Source organism: Xenopus laevis, chromosome 6L (genome assembly GCF_017654675.1).
Source record: "Xenopus laevis strain J_2021 chromosome 6L, Xenopus_laevis_v10.1, whole genome shotgun sequence".
NCBI classification, from domain to species: domain Eukaryota; kingdom Metazoa; phylum Chordata; class Amphibia; order Anura; family Pipidae; genus Xenopus; species Xenopus laevis.
This window is the reverse complement of record NC_054381.1, coordinates 17,402,634-17,422,434: the sequence shown is the minus strand read 5'-3', so window position 1 is coordinate 17,422,434 and position 19,801 is coordinate 17,402,634. Positions and strand designations below refer to the sequence as shown.

General features: G+C 39.2%; 1 protein-coding gene across 2 annotated transcripts in view; it reads right to left on the bottom strand.

Annotated features, from left to right (window-relative positions):
- vipr2.L (vasoactive intestinal peptide receptor 2 L homeolog) overlaps positions 1-19,801 on the bottom strand; it is a 62,719-nt gene that overhangs the window by 24,428 nt on the left and 18,490 nt on the right. For both annotated transcript variants that reach the window (XM_041565804.1, XM_018266959.2), the window contains exons 3-4: positions 16,033-16,140; positions 13,777-13,871 (exon numbers count right to left, since the gene is read on the bottom strand). In XM_041565804.1, coding sequence (XP_041421738.1) covers positions 13,777-13,871; positions 16,033-16,140 — 203 coding nt within the window. The remainder of the gene's footprint in view (positions 1-13,776; positions 13,872-16,032; positions 16,141-19,801) is intronic.

Here is a 19,801-nt window from a genome sequence, read left to right as displayed (position 1 = left end):
TATTCTGAGGTAGAAAGTAATAGTATAATAGTACAAAAGATACTGCTGATGTCTTGTAGAACTTAGAGGCCTTGTGGTTCCTTCAGATGGTTCCATCTAGCATACCACATAGTGCAAGATATGGAAGGAAGCAGAGTAATGCTACATAGATCTTATGATCACATACAGTACATTCTCCAAGAATTGTTGCCACAAAAAATAATAATGATAATGTTGCATTAAAGGAGAAAAAAACCCTACCCCCCTACCCCACATAGACCCCCTCCCCCCCAGCCTAGCTGCTACCCCGGGCAAATGCCCCTAACTCTTTACTTACCCCTCCATGTAGATTCTATCTAGCGGAGTTCATGGGCGTCATATTCAGCCACTTCAGTAATCTTCGGAATGAGACTGACGCTTCGGCAATTTTCGTGAGTTCCGGCACATGCGCAGTTGTTGCCGAACAGAAAATTGTTCCAACTGCACATGCTCCGCTTCGCCACTCTCATTCCGAAGGTTATCGAAGAGAAGAAGATGGCTGCCATGAACTCTGACAGAGAGGGCAGCTAGGCTGGGGGGAAGGAGAGAGGGGGGGAGTCTATGTAGGGTAGGGGGGTAGGGTTTTTTTTTATTAAGGGTTTGTTTCTCCTTTAAGGGGATCTATAGTGCCCTTGGGTCATAAATATCCCTGTCAAGAACACATATGTAGTGATGAGCAAATTTATTTGCCAGCCATGGATTTGCTGTGAAATTCCACATTTCGACATGTGCAATTTTTTTTTCACAAAGCTGCGGCAAAAATTCGCTGCAGAAAAATTTGCTCCGAAAAACGCCCATAAGAAAAAACGGTCACTGACATTGAACACTGAACAAAAAAAGCCACCATAAGTATTTTTCGGCGAAACGGGACAGATTCGCTCATCACAATATTAATTGCTATGCCCTAAAATATAATTATGAATTTATGCAGCACAAGGCATCATTAGACCTACGGCTGCGCTTCAGGCTTTACGTGGCCTTTAACATTAATATACTCTTCTACATATGACTGCAGTGAATTAACAGGATTAAGCAGCCTTCGCATCAATACTGCCAGCCCCCTGGATAATTTCTGGAACAAATCACCTTCTAATTAGTGTGAGATCTCTCTATACGGCTCTAATCTGCCGGCAGAAACCTGCTCGAGTAATTACACTTCCATAATCTGCATCCTGCTGTTCCAGCCGTGCTTGGTCTCCACTCTGAAAATGTTTTAATTTGTCAATTCTGCTGTCAGCCCAATTAACTGTATGTTTTTATAACAGAAATCTAATGTTCAACAAATGATGCAGTTTATGTTATGCATATGGTATAGATGGAGCATCCCATTACCAACAGCGTTGGGTGGTAATGAAAATGTTTATTTTGAAAATTGAAGGTGACCCATTTTTTTGATCATGGATTGAGTTAAAGGGGGGGGGGGTAGTCAATCTAAGCGCAGATTAAAAATTGCATACATTAGTTTATTTACAGGGGATTTATAGAGGGTGATTTATCAATGTTCGAATTTGAATTTTTGCCACAATTAAATTTTTTGTGTGCAGAAAAACTCACAAATTCAAGTAATATTTTCAAAAACTCAAGTGTTTGGTATTTATTAAGCAGTTTTTATTTCTAGATTTTTAAAGTTTTTTTAATTTTATAATTTAAGTTTTTTGAACTTGCAAACTCACAAATTCAAATGTGTTTGAGCTTATAAACGCACAAATTCAAGTTCTTGAGTGTATAATCTTACAAATTTTTGGTTTGAGTTTTTACCACTATTTATTTATTTATTATTTATTTATTAATTTAGGGTTTTTTTAATTCAGATTTTTTAATGAATAAGCAAACATTTTTTTTAAATTGTGAGTTTATCTGAAGTAGAAAAAACCTCTGAAACATCACAAATTTGACTTTTGATGAATCTTTTAAAATTCCCAACATCCTATAGCCTATGACAAAAAACACATGCCGTCTGTTTTAAATCGGGACTAAAATTGAGACTTTAAATCTCGACAATGAAAGTGAAAAAAATTCAGCAACTAAAACCTGCCAAGCTTCAATAGTCACGGGAGGTGTACTTTCAGCATTCATACTGTTTATTTTAAGCAAGTTGCCTTTTTAAAGATGTATTGAATCATATGATTTTCAAGGTTTTCTTTCATGAATGAATGCAATCAAGTTTTCAAGATTCAAGTTTTTTTCTTATGTGGTGGTCACGTTTTTTTTTTTTCCAATTGTTTCAGATTATTCAGATTAATTGAATTAAAAAAGTAGTAAATCAGCCTTATAGTGATTTCCTATGACTCTGGCTATAGGACTCATTGATTTACCCAAAGAAATGATAATGTTTGGGGTGCCCGGTCCTTAAACAGATACTATATGACTATACCCAAGTGAAGTCTTTAACTTCTTCATGAAGTAGCCCACCATGGCAAAGAAGGCAGAATATTCACTCATGAACTTGTTTATAACCAGAACAATGAACTTTTATGTACAAAAGGGGTTTGGTTCACGTTAAAGGAAAACTGTTGCGGGAAAACATGTTTTTTTCAAAACAAATCCTTTAATATTGCTGCTCTGACTTAATTCTGCACTGAAATCTGCAATATTTAATCTAGAAATTTGGCAAAAAGGTGGCCATGCAACAATTACGATCTTTCCTGGAAAAGATATTTCCAAGAAAGATCATTAGTTTAAATACACACGTGTAGAGCTGAATGGTCAGATATACAGGTAGAAACAATAGAATTCTACCTGTACCTGACGATTCAGCACTAACAATGGCCAATGTTCATGTGCCATCAAAGGAGCCCGATCAAAGTTTTCTGCCTAGGTTGATCATCGAGCCGACCGATATCCAAGTCTTCTGTCTTCAGTCGGCGTGTCTCCTGCCATACATGCACCGAATATTGGTATGTGTATGGCCACCTTAAGGCTTGATATGTTATCCATTTCCCATGTGCCCCCAACCATGTGACTTGTGCTCTGAGAAACTCCAGTCACTCTTTACTGCTACAATGCAAGTTGGAGTGATATCACCCCCTCCCTTCCCTCCCCAGCAGTCAATCAGCCACCTATCATCAGAACAAAGGGCAGCTAAGCAGATAGCAACTAGCTGACACCTCTGGATTTGTTTGCATTGGTAAAAGTGCTCCCTAGCCCTGCTTTTTCCTTCTTGGGTACTATTCTCAGGTCTACCACTAGGTAGTGTGGCAGCACGACTTGGGTCGTGGTGAAATACAATGAGAAGGAGAGAAACAAAAGCTGTCTCAAAGCAGTTCCATCCTGAATTACTGGCTCTTTCTCAAAGCTCAGGATCAGGCACAATGCACTGAGTTTGTATCAATATTACAGCTAAAAAATATACATTTGTTGGTTCAAGAATAAAATTATAAATGGTAGAGTGAATTATTTGCAATGTAAACAATGTAATTTAGAAATAAAAAAGTAAACCATAAACATCATGACAAAATCCCTTTACAGCAGAGACAGATTCAGGGAGATGTAGTTGCCCGGCGACAAATCACCTCTTCTTCGGGCGACTAATCTTCCCAAACTGCCTCCCCGCTGGCTAGAATTTAACAGCCGGCGGGATGGCACTCGGAGTGCTTCGTTTTCTGAAGTCGCCCGAAGTTGCCTCACGAGGACTTTGGAAAACAAAGCGCTCTGAGTGCCATCCCATATCATCGATTTAGATTCTAGCTGGTGGGAAGGCAGTTTGGTGAGATTAGTCACCTGAAGAAGAGGTGATTTGTCGCCGGGCGACTCATTTCCCAGAATCTTCTCGTCTGTCTCTGCCCGTAAGAACAAGGGCAGATATAAATATTTCTATCTCTTAGTGGCACATTTACTAAGGGTTGAATATCAAGGGTTAATAAACCATCGAATTCGACCCTTGAAGTAAAATCCTAAGAATTCGAACATCGAAATTCAAAGGATTTACCGCAAATCGTACAATCGATCGATCGAAGGAAATCCTTCGAATCAAAGGATTTTAATCAATCGATCGAAGGATTTTTCTTCGATCAAAAAAAACCTTAGTTGAAGGTCGTAGTAGCCTATTCGATGGTCGAAGTACCCAAAAAAATACTTCGAAATTCGAAGTTTTTTTACTTTGAATCCTTCACTGGAGCTTAGTAAATGTGCCCCTTAAAGTTTACAAAAATCTGTTCCAAAAGAACTCATTGTTCCATCTTGCATTCCACAGGCATTGGTGTGTAGCGAGGTGCAGCCAACATATACCATAGCACTTGTACTCTAAAGACTCTGTAGGGCAATGTATTTCCTGTCCATATGCTTAACCCCAACATAAATATATTAGACCTGAAATGTGATCCACATTTTAAAATATGGAATTACTTTAACAACATTAACGTTTGTGTTTAAAATGATCACCCTGAATACAAATATTACATTTAAGGCGTATGTTCGATGTGCTTGTCTGCATGTTGCAATCACGGCTTTATTACTTTAAGGAAAATTAATCTTACAGGCAAATCATTAAAAGGGTAACAGATAGAAGAGTGTTTTAGACATGTTGTCCGGCATTGAGGAAACATATAAACTGACGTGTCCCTGTTATCGAACAGGTGTAAATGATTTAACAGCTGCTCTCAACCCCCTCGGTGTCCTGTATTAAAAATATTTACTTTGTTGCTTGGTAATTATGGGCTGATATTTGTTTAATGGGGATCATGTGCAGGGGTGGTAGGCGAGAGAATTTCTTTGCCGAATATCCTACTATTAAGACCAGTATACATCACATACCTATATGAGGAATCTACAGTTATCTGATCTGAGAGTGTTCTGCTAACAGTATTAAAAGTCAACCAAAGTACCATGACTATCCTTGACATTATTGTCAATGGAGATGGTTGGCCCTTCCATCAGTTCAGTAGCCTTTCGAAATGTTACTAGTTTGGCGAACCTGTATAAAAAAGAAGTTTTACATTTAACCTACATATAACAAAAAAAACTTCAGCTTCCTTTCGGTTGGTCTTTTTGAATTCGAATTTCGAAGTTCTTCAAATTCGACCCTTGATAAATATGCCCCTTAGACATGTAGTATTTCTGGTCGGGTGATCTCTGAGGCAGCACACAGATCCATCACAAAATGGTGTAAAAGGGCAAGATTTAATTACATATATATTCCAGTTTGATAAGATTCATTAATATGTCACTTAATATGATTTAAACTGTTGCTTAAAGGAGAAGGAAAGGAAAAACATTAATAGCTTTCTATCCTAAGCCTGGTGGACTTATAACTTACTGAACGCTTTGAAATTTGTCTTCCTGGTGTCTAGTAGAAGAAACATCTCTCTGTGGAGACTGCAGTGTTGGACTCTGGTGACATCACACATTTTGTTAGGCCCGAGCAGGTGCGCTCCACCAATGAGGCAAGTTTTGACACTCGCCTCAGGCGGCAGCGCCCCCCCTGATAACTAAGAGCCGAATTTCAACCCAGAAAATCTGCTCTTCTAGTGCAGAGAGCGCAATTGCAGTCTCTGCCGGGTCGGACTGGGGGGCCCAGGGACCACTTTATAGGCACCCTCTGCCCCCCCTTCTGTGAGGCAACGATCGGGCCACACGCACCCGGAGTGCATACGCGAACGCTGCTGCGCGACGTCGGAAAAAAGCTTTTTTTGTGTCATTCCTATATCACAAGAGGGGTCTGACCTGGTGGGGGCCCAAGAGGGTTGGGGCCCACCGGGTTTTTTCCCGGTTTCCCGCTGGGCTAGTCCAACACTGCTCTCTGCATTAGCAATGAGGACTGCCCCCAAAATGCACAGGATCACCCCTGTGCCTGAGGCAGCCTTGAGGCGTGTTGGGCACAATTTCAGTCTAATGCGCATGTCTCAGGGGCGCAGCCTTTCTCCCTTGGATGATGACGGGCATGCAAATCTGGTTATGCGCGCATCATCATTGACCCCTATCAACACCCCCCCAGCGAGCCCCAGTTTGTGAAGCTCATGCTCCTTGTGCTGCCTGTAACAAGCTGCTCGTGCTGCTTAGTAATGAGCGCAACATAATTAATGACAAGCTCCTAGGACAGTGTCAGACTGGCCCACCGGGATACCAGGAAAACTCCCGGCGGGCACAGGTGTTAGTGGACCCTCTTGTTTCTAAACATTTGGCCTATTTCATGGTCATTCCCTATTTCTTCATGGGAAAAATGCTTAATAATGGGAGAATATTGTAAGTATATAAAAAAGACTAGGAGAATGAAGAGGTTGAATGAGTAGAGGAGGAATAACAGTTTGGAAAGATCCACTGTCTATGGTTTTCTCGTGGGCCCAAGGTCTAAGGCTTTCTGGTGGCCCCTGACATCCCAGTCCGACACTGTCCTAAGGTCAAGGTTTTTTTTTATGGCGCATGCGCAAGAAAAGGGGAAGAGACATAGGAAGCAAAACAAACATGTGGGCTGCATGACTGTAAATGCGAGCAGAACAGGAACACGGATTTTAGGCGATTGGATTGACATAGGTGAGTTGCAACTACAGAGATTTAGGAGATCTTCAGGAGTACTTTAGAGGGAGATAGGTTATGATTTTTGCCTTTCATTCTCCTTTAAATATTCGTTTTGGGGGTAAAGTTTTCCATTAATGCATTTTAATGAACAACAAGTAGCACTATGTAAATATATATATATATAATGATACAAGTATAAAGTGTGTTTAAACAGAGAATGTTTCGGGTCAGAGCCCTTTTTCAAGTGTACAAAGTGCAAGGGATTATGGGATTATATACCCTCCTCCTTCCTTCCAGGAACCTCCCCCAATTAACCCATTGTAAGTGATGTTCAATGGTATGGATAGGGAGAAGCACGGTGGATAGGGAAACTAGTTTGTATCAAACCAAAATGTATGAATGACCACAATAGTTTGAAATGTTTCCTATAATAATATATTGTGTATTAATCAATGTAACTTCAGAATTATGATTACCGCTTGATAATAATTCTTCCTTTTTTCCTCAGGTACTAATTGAACCAGCTAGCTTCCTTTTTGCGAATTTCACTGAACTCCTGCCGTGCAAGGTAATTAAATAATTAATTAAATAACTAATATTACCGTTACAGGAGTTACTGTTAATCAGAGCTGGTATTGTGTAATACTGTTTAAAATTGGCCAATAATTGCTTTAAAATGTTGTTTAAATTGTTGAATGGCATCTACATGCTTCTTGTTAACCTTTAAGTAGGCATTATTCTTGCAGTACTTATGATTTTGTATTGTGCGACCAGGGATAGGCTGCGGCAATTTCCTTGATATGAACTCTAACGGGACTTTAAAAATGAACTCTTGCTTCTAACATTTACAATGAATGAACTTTTTCTATTATGTATTTTTTCTATTTTGTATTTTTCCACCATACCATTGAACATCACTTACAATGGGTTAATTGGGGGAGGTTCCTGGAAGGAAGGAGGAGGGTATATAATCCCATAATCCCTTGCACTTTGTACACTTGAAAAAAGGCTCTGACCCGAAACATGTAGGGGCAAATTCACTAAGCGCCAAAGCACCTAACGCTAGCGTCAATTCGCTAGCATTGGTCATTTTCGTTACTTCGCAAATTCACTAACGAACGCTGGCGTAAATTCGCTAGTGTTACTTCGCACCCTTACGCCTGGCGAATTTGCGCAACGGACGTAACTCACTAACGCGCGCATTGTACTGAACGCTACCTTTTACGCCAGACTTCTTTCGCCACCTCAGACCAGGCGAAGCACAATAGAGTAGATAGGGATTGCTTCAAAAAAAGTTCAAATTTTTTCTAAGTCCCAAAAAACGCTGGCGTTTTTTCTATATTATGGGTGATAGGCTGAAAAAGATCGAAAAATTTTTTGGGGCTCCCCTCCTTTCCCCCTACATTTCCTAACTCATGGCAACTTAACTATACAGTGGGCACATGTGTAGGGCAAAAAAAAAATTTTATTTGATGTTTTGAAGGTTTCCCAGGCATTTGTAGTGATTCTACGTATTCCTCCATTGAAATATGAATTTGGCGCTGTATGCAAATTAACCATCGCTAGCGTAACTTCGCTTTGCTTAGTGAATCAACGCTAGCGCAACTTCGCAACCTTACGCTACCCCTGAGCGCAACTTCGGATTTTAGTGAATTTGTGGAGCGCTGGCAAAACTACGCCTGGCGAAGTGTGGCGAAGTACAGCGAAGTGCGGTGAAGTTACGCCTGGCGCAACTACGAATCTTAGTGAATTTGCCCCGTAGTGTTCTACACTGCTAAATAAAGAAAGCACTTGCAGTTTGAAATCACTGCCTTTGAAGCTGTTTATTCCATCTACAATTACTTTTGATCACTTTGGGAGTGTGACACAAACTCCGGGAATCTACAGCTGGAAGAAGTTTGAAACGATTACGCTGGTACCAAAATCTTTGCTTTACCTTTAAACAGAGAATGGAAACTACAGCCTCTCTTTAATCAATGGAACTTTTCTCTTTTGTACAGACATCAGCGAGTGCACTGGCATCAAGCGAGCGCTACTCGTTCAGTAATGTTTTGTTCTCTCCACCAACTCTATCCTTCCATTATTAAAATGTCTGCCCAGAAAATGTTACTTAGTGACTAGAACAGGTTTTAGCAGGGACACACTTAACATTCTGATTTTTCATGAACAAAAGCAATCTGGCTTCTTAACATAGATTCCGGTGAGTCACTCTTTCCCTTCTCTCCAGGCCGTATTCTCTTGCCTTCTCTCTGCAATGCTCGTTGCTAGAGGAACTACATTGTTTAGCTGCAATTAGTGAAAGCAACAGCTCATAAGTACGTTTTCACTTTCATTCTTGAAAGGCTTTAATACACAAACATTAGAAGTTAGATTTTGTGCTGTAAATACCAGATCATCATCATTTGTGTGTTTTGGTTAAATCTTTACATTTTAAAGAAGATCAAGGGGGAAAAATATGAATTAATTTGTGCCCACTGGTTGCTAAGGGCTAAAAAAAATGTTCTTATCTACTGACACCGGAGTCATTTATCTATCCCAGTCTTCCCCAACCAGTGGCTCGTGAGCAACATGTTGCTATGATTTATCATACTCTGGCCCTTTAAGAACTCAAATTTGACTATTCGCCACCTAAAACCTGCCAAATTGCTGTTTAAGTCAATGGGAGAGGTCCAGGGACCAATTTGGAGATGACTGCAGCCTTCCTGACATTCAAATTTTTTTCAGAGGAAAAACTTAATTTGAATATTTTACATTCAAATCGAATTTGATTCGAGTTCTCAGGTCGATTTAATTCATCCGAGTTTGAAAAATTCGATTTTTTAAATATATTGCGATTGCTCGAATTTCGAATTTATGGGAATTTAGGTGAGTATTTAAAAATTCACATGAATTTGAATTTCGACATTTGATAAATGTGCCTCCTGGGAGTCACATTTAGGGGTAGATTTATCAAAGGTCAAAGTGAAAATTCAAATTAAAAAAACTGGAATTCCGAGCAAATTTTGTGTACTTCAACTAGGGAATAGTCCAGATTTGATTAGAAAAAAAATGCGAAAATTCAAATATCTAAATTTATAATGTACTGTCTCTTTAAAAAATCGACTTCGACCATTCACCATCTAAAACCTGCTGAATTGCTGTTTTAGCCTATGGGGGACCTCCTAGAACCTATTTGGAGCAAATTGGTGGACTTTGAAAAATCTAAGGTTTTTTTGGAAAATCCGAATTCGATCGGAAAACAGACCTATTCGATCAAAAACTGACCTATTCGGCCAAAAAACACCCAGAAATTCGCCAGCGTGATGTCATTTTGCCACTTCGCCGATTTACTCAGGGTCCCTGGCGTAAATTCGCTAGCGAAGCAGATAGACTCTAGCGGTACTTCGCTCCCTAACACCAGGTGAATTTGCACTCTGGCGAAGGGACGTAACTATGCTAATTCACTAAGATGCAAATTTTTCTGAACGTTACCTCTTGCGCTAGAGTTTACTTCGCCAGCTCAGACCAGGCGAAGTGCAATAGAGTAGATAGTAGTTTGTTAAAAAATAGTTGAAAAACGCTGGCGTCTTTTACTTTTTACAGGGTGATAGGCTGAAAAAGATCGTAAATTTTTTTGGGGTACCCTCCTTTCCCGCTACATTTCCTAACATATGGCACCTAAACTATACACTGGGCACATGTGTAGGGCAATATAACAACTCTATTTTATTAATGTTCCCTGGACTTGTGTAATGTAATGTATTTGCTGCAACATATACGTACATTGTACTTAACTTCACGCCGTATGCAAATTAGCCATCGCTAGCGCAACTTCGAACTGTTTATCGCATTATCGCTATCGCAACTTCACAATCGTTCAGTACCCTGGACGCAACTTTAGATTTTCGTGAATTAGCGTTGTCCTGGCGAATCTACGCCTGCTGAAATGTTGCGATGTCAGTGAAGCCGTCGCTGGCGCAATTTTGGAGGTAAGTAAATTTACCCCAATGGGTCTAGTTAAAATATATAAATGGGTAAAAGTAAGCTGAAATAGGGTAAAGAAAAAAAACCAGTGCAAAAAAAAAAACTATTGAATATACCTTTTTTTTAACATCGGAGAGCTTTGTTCTTTCAAAAAATAAATGGATTGAATAGGAAAAATGGCTGACCATTTGTAGTCCACTTAAAACAAATCAGCCAATTTGAAGTACTCTGTCCTTATTATGACCTCAGACAGCCTTTCAACTATTTTTTTTTTTTTGGTCATTTTTCTTAAAGAATGTCCTTTGTTGAATTGCAGCTATAAGAAAAATTCTCTAGTTTTTTAGCCTTAAAACACTCCATTTTGTTCCATTTATTCCTTCAGAACATTTCCAGAAAAAAAAGGCAATTATTGACTCCTTGCAAACGCTCGCTTCCTTCTTGACATTACATAGGGAGCCATATATAATGATATTAGCTAATGCTAGCAATTTCACAGGCTTCATTCCCTTTGCATTTCTAGGGATATATTAAATACATTTCTCTTGAAGTGTGTCGGATGCGGGGATGCTTTTATTTCTGTAAAGCTATTCACAGACCTCTCTAGACAAAAGCCTCAATTGAATATGGGAGCGTTACAAGGAATTGCACATAGACGTGTTATTATTGTTATACACAGGCACATGTATAAACAAAGATGTGAAGCTTGTTATCCATAGAAAGCAAGGAATAATATGTACAGTTGTAAATCAAAATCTTTTCTTGGATAAGAAGGAGAAAGGGGAGCACAATTCAACCAGAGCTTTCTGGCTGCTGTTGAATATTTATAAGCAGAGTAATATTAGTTGTAATCTACTGAACAGACAAACTTTATCTATTATAAAGACTCTACATATCATTGGCTGCTATTATCATAGTATTGAGTTTATCTTCCGCTGATACCCGCTGTGAGCTGTACAACTCACTTGCCAAACCTGTTTGAAATCTTGCTTGGTTCTAGGTGTGGTTATATAATAAGAGACTGAATTAACTACAACCCACATTCTGCATGTAGTAGTGAGACACTGATGGGGGTATGTTCTCTCTCTCTTGGGGTCTGCTGGCCAGTAAAACCAAAAGTATCATAACAAATGGAACAATTCTACTGGTTAGAAGGTGGTAGGAGACTGCTTGATACACTCAAGGAGGCAGATTTACTAAGATTTGAACGGTAAATTCAAATTTGAATCCAAGATTTATCAACCCCCTACCCTGGAAGTAACTCAAATTCGATAGGTTGTCACCTAAAACCTGCCGAGTTCATGCAGAAGTCAATGGCAGAGGTCCGCTGACTTATTTGAAGAAGTTAATAGCCTTCCTGACAATTCAAGTTTTTTCTGAGAAAAACTCGATTAGAATTCGATTCAAACTCAAATTGAATTCAATTCAAACTTGATTCAAATTCGATTCAAACTTGGTTTGATTTCAATTCAAACTTGATACAGATTTGATTCGAACTCAATTTGAATCCAATTCGAAATTGATTCAAATTCGACTCGCATTCAATTTGATTTTGATTCCAGTTTTCAGGTCGGTAACATTCGTTAGAATTTTAGACGTTCATGTTTTTTCTTAAATAAGATATAATTCGAGTTTCGAGATCATTCAAGGTCATTTGAGTTCATTCAAGGTAAGAAAAACTCTAACAATTGACCTAATTGATAAATTGATAATTGACTGATTGATAAATCAGTCCTAAAGTGTTTGAACATTCACAAAATCTGCTGAACACCAGCTCCTGCAACATCAGATCCTTCCACACTTAGCACCTAAATTATTTACACAGCCCTGGCTCAAAAGGCATAGAGAACAACTAGGGTGGGGAAGAAGTCCTGATATTATAAAAACTCAACCACTTAAACAATATCTGCATTTCATCCAAGCTTGGAGGAATGACCATGGAGGCAAAAAGGTTTTCTGAGCTTTGTGAGATACAAGGCATGTTGTGACCTCCTCTTAAAGGAACAGTTGAGTAAAAATAAAAACCGGGTAACATAGTAACATAGTAATTTAGGTTGAAAAAAGAATCACGTCCATCAAGTTCAACCTTTTAAGTCTACATATATAACCTGGCTAACTGCCAGTTGATCCAGAGGAAGGCAAAAAGTCCCATCTGAAGCCTCTCCCAATTTGCCTCAGAGGGGGAAAAATTCCTTCCTGACCCCAAAATGGCAATCGGGTAAATAGGCTGTGCAAAATAAAAAATGTTTCTACTAGGGATGCACCGAATCCACTATTTGATGATTCCACTGAATCACTGAATCCTTTGTGAAAGATTTGGCCGAAAATGTAATCGAATCCAAATCCTAATTTGCATATGCAAATTAGGGGCAGGAAAGGAAAAAGTGGGAAAAAAATCTTCTTTTGTGATGAAAAGTAATGTGATTTCCTTGCCTGCCCCTAATTTAAATATTCAAATTAGGATTCAGATTTGGTTTGGCCAGGCACAGGTATTAGGCCGAATCTGAATCCTTCTGAAAAAGGCAGAATCCTGGCCAAATCCCGAATTGAATCCTGGATTTGGTGCATCCCTAGTTTCTTATATAGTTAGTTAGGCAAAAATGTAATGTATAAAGGCTGGAGTGACTGGATGTCTAACATAACAGAACACTACTACGTCTTGATTTGCAGCTCTCTAACTCTAGTTAGTCAGTGACTATAAGGAGGGCCACATGGGACATAACTGTTCATTGAGTTTGCAATTGATTCTCAGCATTCAGCTCAGATTCAAAAACAAACAGTTATGACCCATGTGGCCCCCCATCAAGTTGCTCATTGGTTACTGCCTGGTAACAAATCAGTGGAAACCAAGAGAGCTGAAAAGCAGGAAGTAGTGTTCTGGCTATTATATTAAACATCCAGTCACTCCTTTATACATTACATTTTTGGCTAACTAACTATATTGAAAATGGTTTTATTTTGCACAGCCTATCTATTTAATCAGTTTTATTTTTATACTCAACAATTCCATTAATTCATAATATTATAAGGTATGGCCAATCTCATGCTTGCCTATACCCGTCCATCTATTCCATCTCTCTATTAGCAGACAAAGTCAAATAGGCCATGCAAACCATCTTGTTCATTGTCACACATGAATAATAAAGTTGAAGACATCTGTGCAGAAGCTAGTTAGTCCTTTTCTAGATGCTTGATATGACCAACAGTAGAAGTTGTCCATGATGATGATCTCTTTACATGCTGCATGTCCTCTTAAACATCTTTTTACATATATACATACAGTATAAGGTTTTAAATGTCCACAATTCTCAAAAACATTGGTCACTATGCCCAATATGACCCTACCTTCAATGTTGAATTTTCATTGTAGCCACAGGCATCAAAAATGTCAGGATATATATCAGTCCAGCCCCTCCTTGTGCATGTTCTGCTTATATTTCCTGTGGGAACACATTTGAATTATTATTATTTTTTTTAATTTGTCAAGTAATATAGCTAGAGAGTAACTGAGCCCCCTACATTAAAAGAGTCAAACATGGAGCTAAAAACACACAATTCTACTCTTAATGTTACTAGGGAAAGCAACAAACAGGTAATAGACAATAATAATATTATTGAAGCCTTATAGCTGATCTGTTTTTGGTTGCCGGTTTCATTGCCCCAGACAGACGGCTGGGACTTTCGGTTTCCGGCTGGAAAGAGGCAGAATAGAAAAAAGTAATAACTCAAAAACATTACCAAATAAAATATAAAAAAACAATTTTTATAGATTCTTAGGCTAGGGCTGTGTACAACACACTACGGGGGAAATTTACCAAAAAGTGAATTTAGAGCTGCCAGGGAGACATTCCTCCACTCTCTATTCAGTTCTATAGGATTTTTAAAGAACCTATTTATCAATGGGTGAAAGGAAGAAGTCACACAGCTTTGAAGAAAGAACTGAAATGTTCTAAAAGCTTGCTGTGATTATCATCTTAGCCAATATTTATACACCACTTTTGTTTTGCTTCATATCAAAAATTCTACCCTATAACCCTTTGATGAATATGTTGTATGTGCTGTATATTTACAGACCAACCTAGTGAGGCCTCTAATAATATCAGACTGTATACTGCTTGGGCTGGTAGACCTTGGCTGCTCCTTAGGGTATTATAACAGGGTATTATAACAGAATAATAGGACTATAGGAGGCTATAGAGTTAATTATGGCCAGTCAGCCTGAGCGACAATGGCAGCTTTGGTAAGGTTGAGGCAATCAGAGCTTTACTTGAGCTGGAAGGTATTAACCTTTTCTAATATTGTTACTTTCTGCATGGAACATGTTGGGCTTTACACATATCTGTTAAAGCGGTTGTTCACCTTTCAGTTAAAGTAGAACTATAAACCCAAAATGAACACTTAAGCAACAGATAGTTTATATCAAATTAAGTGGCATATTAAAGAATCTTACCAAACTGGTCTATATATTTAAGTAAATTTTGGCCTTTTACATCTCTTGCCTTGAGCCACCATTTTGTGATGGTCTCTGTGCTGCCTCAGAGATCACCTGACCAGAAATACTGCAGCTCTAACTGTAACAGGAAGAAGTGTGGAAGCAAAAGACACAACTCTGTCTGTTAATTGGCTCATATAACCTAAGAAGAATAGTTTGTTTGCACAGGGAATCGTTCGATCCCAGGGGACAGCCCTTGTTTTTTTTAAATAAAATAGAAAGATGAGTAATAAAAAAAAAGCAATAAGGGGTGTATTTACTAAAACTCAAATTTATCTGTTCTGGATTTTTGGGGCAAAATCTCTAATTTTTAGATTTTTTATACCCAAATGCTGCATAAAGTCCGAATCCAAAAATCCTCCATCTCAGACCTGTCGAGATCCTGTATACAGTAAGTCAATGGGAGAGGCACCTATCCCAATTTGAAGATATCATGGTTTGCGCTTGGTTTAGCCCAATAATCTGAAAAAATCTGGGTTTTTAGGCAAAAAAAGTCTGAAAAAAACAGACGAATTGGGTTTTCGCTTCATTTTATAGTTTTTTTCGTGTTCCGATTAATTCAAGCTTTTTATTCAGCAGCTCTCCAGTTTGCAAATTCAGCAATCTGGTTGCTAGGGTCCAAATTGCCCTAACAACCATGCATTGATTTGAATAAGAGACTGGAATATGAATAGGAGAGGCTTGCATAGAAAGATGAGTAATAAAAAGTAGCAATAAAAATAGATTTGTAGCCTTACAGAAAATTCGTTTTTTAGATGGGGTCAGTGACTCCCATTTGGAAGCCAGAAGAAGGCAAATAAATAAAAAATTATTTGAAAACTATAAAATGAAGACCAACTGAAAAGTTGCTTAGAACTGGCCGTTCTATAACATACTAAAAGTTAACTTAAAGGTGAACCATCCCTTTATTAATAATAATAATAATAATGTTATTGGCGTAGCAGGCTGGTCTAATTACCTAGATGCTGCAACCAGTTAGTTTTGGTCCATTTACTACAAATTTCAAAATGAAACCAAAGATCCAATTGGTTGCTATTGGGGCATATATTGTACATATTGCACATATTGCCATTCAGTGACATCACAGTAGTACACACTTAATACATTACCTTTCTTCCCGGAATTGTACCGCAGCACAACGGGGCAGTTCTGGGTGACTTTCTCCCCATGCCGAGCTGTGTCCCAACACGTGATGTTATCCCAAACTCCAATGCACCCTGTCAACAGTATGAAACATGCAGCTGTGTTATTAGCCATTCATTCTGGTTTGCTGGGTGCACTCAATATGGCTGGAAGAAATATGAGCAGGATCTAGAGCAGTCATCCCATTCTGCACCCCAAAAGATTACTCTTTATTTGTACTCATTTCATGCACCATTGCACTAAAAGAAGAATAACAATAATGTTCCACTTGCGATTGTGTTCCTTGTTTGACTGGGTCAGCATCCATAGCAACCACAAAAAAAATTCTTTAGTTTTGGGCTAGAAAGTGTCAGAACAGAAGGTCTTCTAATTCAAAAACCATAAAAATCAAACCAAAAAAATGAAGTTCAATTTAAAAAGGGGTAGTTCGCCTTGAAGTTAACTTTTAATGTGTTATAGAAAGGCTAATTCTAAGCAACTTTTCAATTGGTCTTCATTATTTTTTTTATTGTTTTTATTATTTGCCTTCTTCTTCTGACTCTTTCCAGCTTTCAAATGGGGCTCATAGACCCCATCCAAAAAACAAATGCTTTGTAAGGCTACACATTTATTGTTATTGCTACTTTTAATTACTCCTCTTTCTATCCAAGTCTCTCCTATTCATATTCCAGTCTCTTATTCATATCAATGCATGGTTACTAGGGTAATTTTCAGATTGCTGAAACTGCAAAGTGCGGAGCTGCTGGACAAAAAGCCAAATAACTAAAAAAAAACAAATAATAAAAATAAAAATCAATTGCAAATTGTCTTAGAATATCACTCTCTATGTCATACTAAGGGGGGTTATTTACTAAAACTCGAATTTTTTCTAATAATTTGAATAAAACTAAATCAACCAAACTCCCGTCCTTGACAGGTCTGAGATGCTGGATTTTCGGATTGGGACTTTTTGCTTGGGGAATTTCAGAAGGCTACTGCACCTCCCCAGATGCCCAGTAGTATTTGGACAGCTAAGATCCATGCCTCAACATTGTCCCACATCACATGGTCTTTGCCCACTCTGTGGGTGCAGATGAGTAAGGGGCTCAGTGCCCACTGATGGAGTTACCAGCATCAAAGATGTGTTTACCAACAGCAGGGAGATAAATATATACAGGGAGAAGACATTTGGAGACTGATTCTTCACTTTCGTAGAGATTTTGTACCAGCAGGTTGGTTGATCTTTAAAGGGATACTGTCATGGGAAAAAGGCATCAGTTAATGGTGCTGCTCCAGCAGAATTCTGCACTGAAATTCGTTTTTATATTTAATTTTGAAATCTGACCTAGACATATTGTCAGTTTCCCAGCTGTCTCCAGTCATGTGACTTGTGCTCTGATAAACTTCAGTCACTCTTTACTGCTGTTCTGCAAGTTGGAGTGATATCACCCCCTCCCTTTCCCCCCAGCAGCCTAACAACAGAACAAAGGTAAGGTAACCAGATAGCAGCTCCGTAACACAAGATAACAGCTCCCTGGTAGATCTAAGAACAGCACTCAATACTAAAATCCAGGTCCCACTGAGACGCATTCAGTTACATTGAGTAGGAGAAACAACAGCCAGAAAGCAGTTCCATCCTAAAGTGCTGGCTCTTTCTGAAAGCACATGACCAGGCAAAATGACCTGAGATGCACCTACACACCAATATTACAACTAATAAATAATATACTTGCTGGTTCAGGATTTAAATTTTATATTGTAGAGTGAATTATTTGCAGTGTAAACAGTGTCATTAAGAAATAAAAACTACATCATAAAAATCATGAATCACAGAATCCCTTTAAAGTAGAAATCTGTCATTTTGAGGGTATTTTTGTTTTCTTTAACCTGCTTGACCTGCAAACTTTATATTTATGGGGTCGAGGAAGTTGACTCCTCTGAATCCTGCTGCAACTGCACTCCCTTTGACTTCGCCTGCATGACAGTTTTATGACTTTTGTAGCTCAGAAATGATTCATTTGCTCCTTCTGTACCAGTCACCCTGAATCCAGCTGCACATCTGACATTTACAAAAGCAAGGCACAGATTGCTCTGAAAATATAACACTTCGGCTATTATGTAACCTAGCTTGCCAGGCCAGAGGGAAACTCATATATATATCTTGGAATGTTACAGGAGTGTGCCATATTTTACATGGATGTGACTGATCCGCAGATTGCTGTAATATGTTACAATGAATAGGAACAGGCTGTGCGGGGAAAATACTATTTAATAATGCAAATACCCATTGGATAAAAATACATTCTACATTATATTAATTTGAAAGATTATACATACAGAATGAGCTCATTAAATCATGAGCCAATTTCCGATGCACAGATGCAGATATTTCTAGATCACATAGGCTTCCCCCTCCCACCCCTTACTCATTCCCTAACTTGTGTCATTCAGATGCTAAGCTTGATAAATGACCCCTGTTGTCTTGGTTACCCACTGTAAACTGTTAATACCCTACATTAAGTAAAATTCAAGAAATCTATTATATTGGTCCATTTAAGGGTATAACACAAAATACAGAATATTTCATATACGAGGACATCTATAGCAAAATCACTGCGCCGGGCCCCATCAGAAAGGGGCAGGGTCCCATCAAGAGGCTCATTATAGTGGTGGATTGAGAAATAGTTGGATCTGGGGCATGTTTGGATGTAGGTGTAGGGGCCCTATAATTTATGAAGGCAGTCCTGCTTTGTACTATGTTATAGTCATAATATATTTTTTTTAAAAATAAACTGTTCCACTAGCCAATAGTATAGGTAGATTATATATAATGTATGAAATGTGCACAAAATATTTCTTTGTATGTGTTTATGATAGCTACTTTTAGAATTGTCATAGCAGATATTGGATTCTGGTTATGGCCACTCATGCACGCAAGTGGCCAGTATGGGAGTGTAATAAAATTACCTGGTGGTCTAGTGGTGCGGCGGCGTGGACGGCCGCCACGCTGCCGCGCTCCTTCTCCTGTCTCCAGCGCCGGCGCCATCTTGGTTTCCTAGGGCGCGCCTGCACGCCTCTTTAAGGTACAGGCGCACTGGCGTGATTACGCCAGCGCGCATTGGCGCACGTTTTGGCGCGAAATTTGAAAGTATTTAAGGCCCATTCATACTCCCAGCCAGTGCCCGTGATAGAACTTGTTTCTAGTGGTTTCCTGAGCCTTGTGCATCTGATCTGTATATCGTCTGTCTGATTATCCGTGTTTGACCTTGCCTGTATCCTGACTATTCTGAAATCTGTATCCTGACCCTTGCCTGCCTACGACAACTCTTCCTGCTTAACCCCTTGATTGACAACCCGGTTTGACCCTTGCCTGCCTGACGATTCTGATATCCGCCTGCCTCGACTCTGCTTGTCTGACGATTCTCTTGCCTGCTCCATTTGTACCGTGACCTTCGGCCCAAAAGACTCTGCTAACTGCCGTGCCCCTTTGCCAGCCAGAACATCTTGCCTTGCACCCCTCGTTAAGTCCAGGTGGCACCCAAGTAAGCTGAGGGCTCCTCCCGAAGCCCAACAGTGGTCACACTACTGGTGAAGCCGAGCCGAGACCAGGGTGCTTGGCATTTGTTCTGGTATCGGGTGCCGGTCGTGACAGGGAGGGTTCTACAGGGAGCAAACTGGGATGCTGGATGGACTTTTGGACTCATATTTGTTAATATGACATAAAGAGTCAGAAATGGGGCAGAGTCCTGCAGTGGA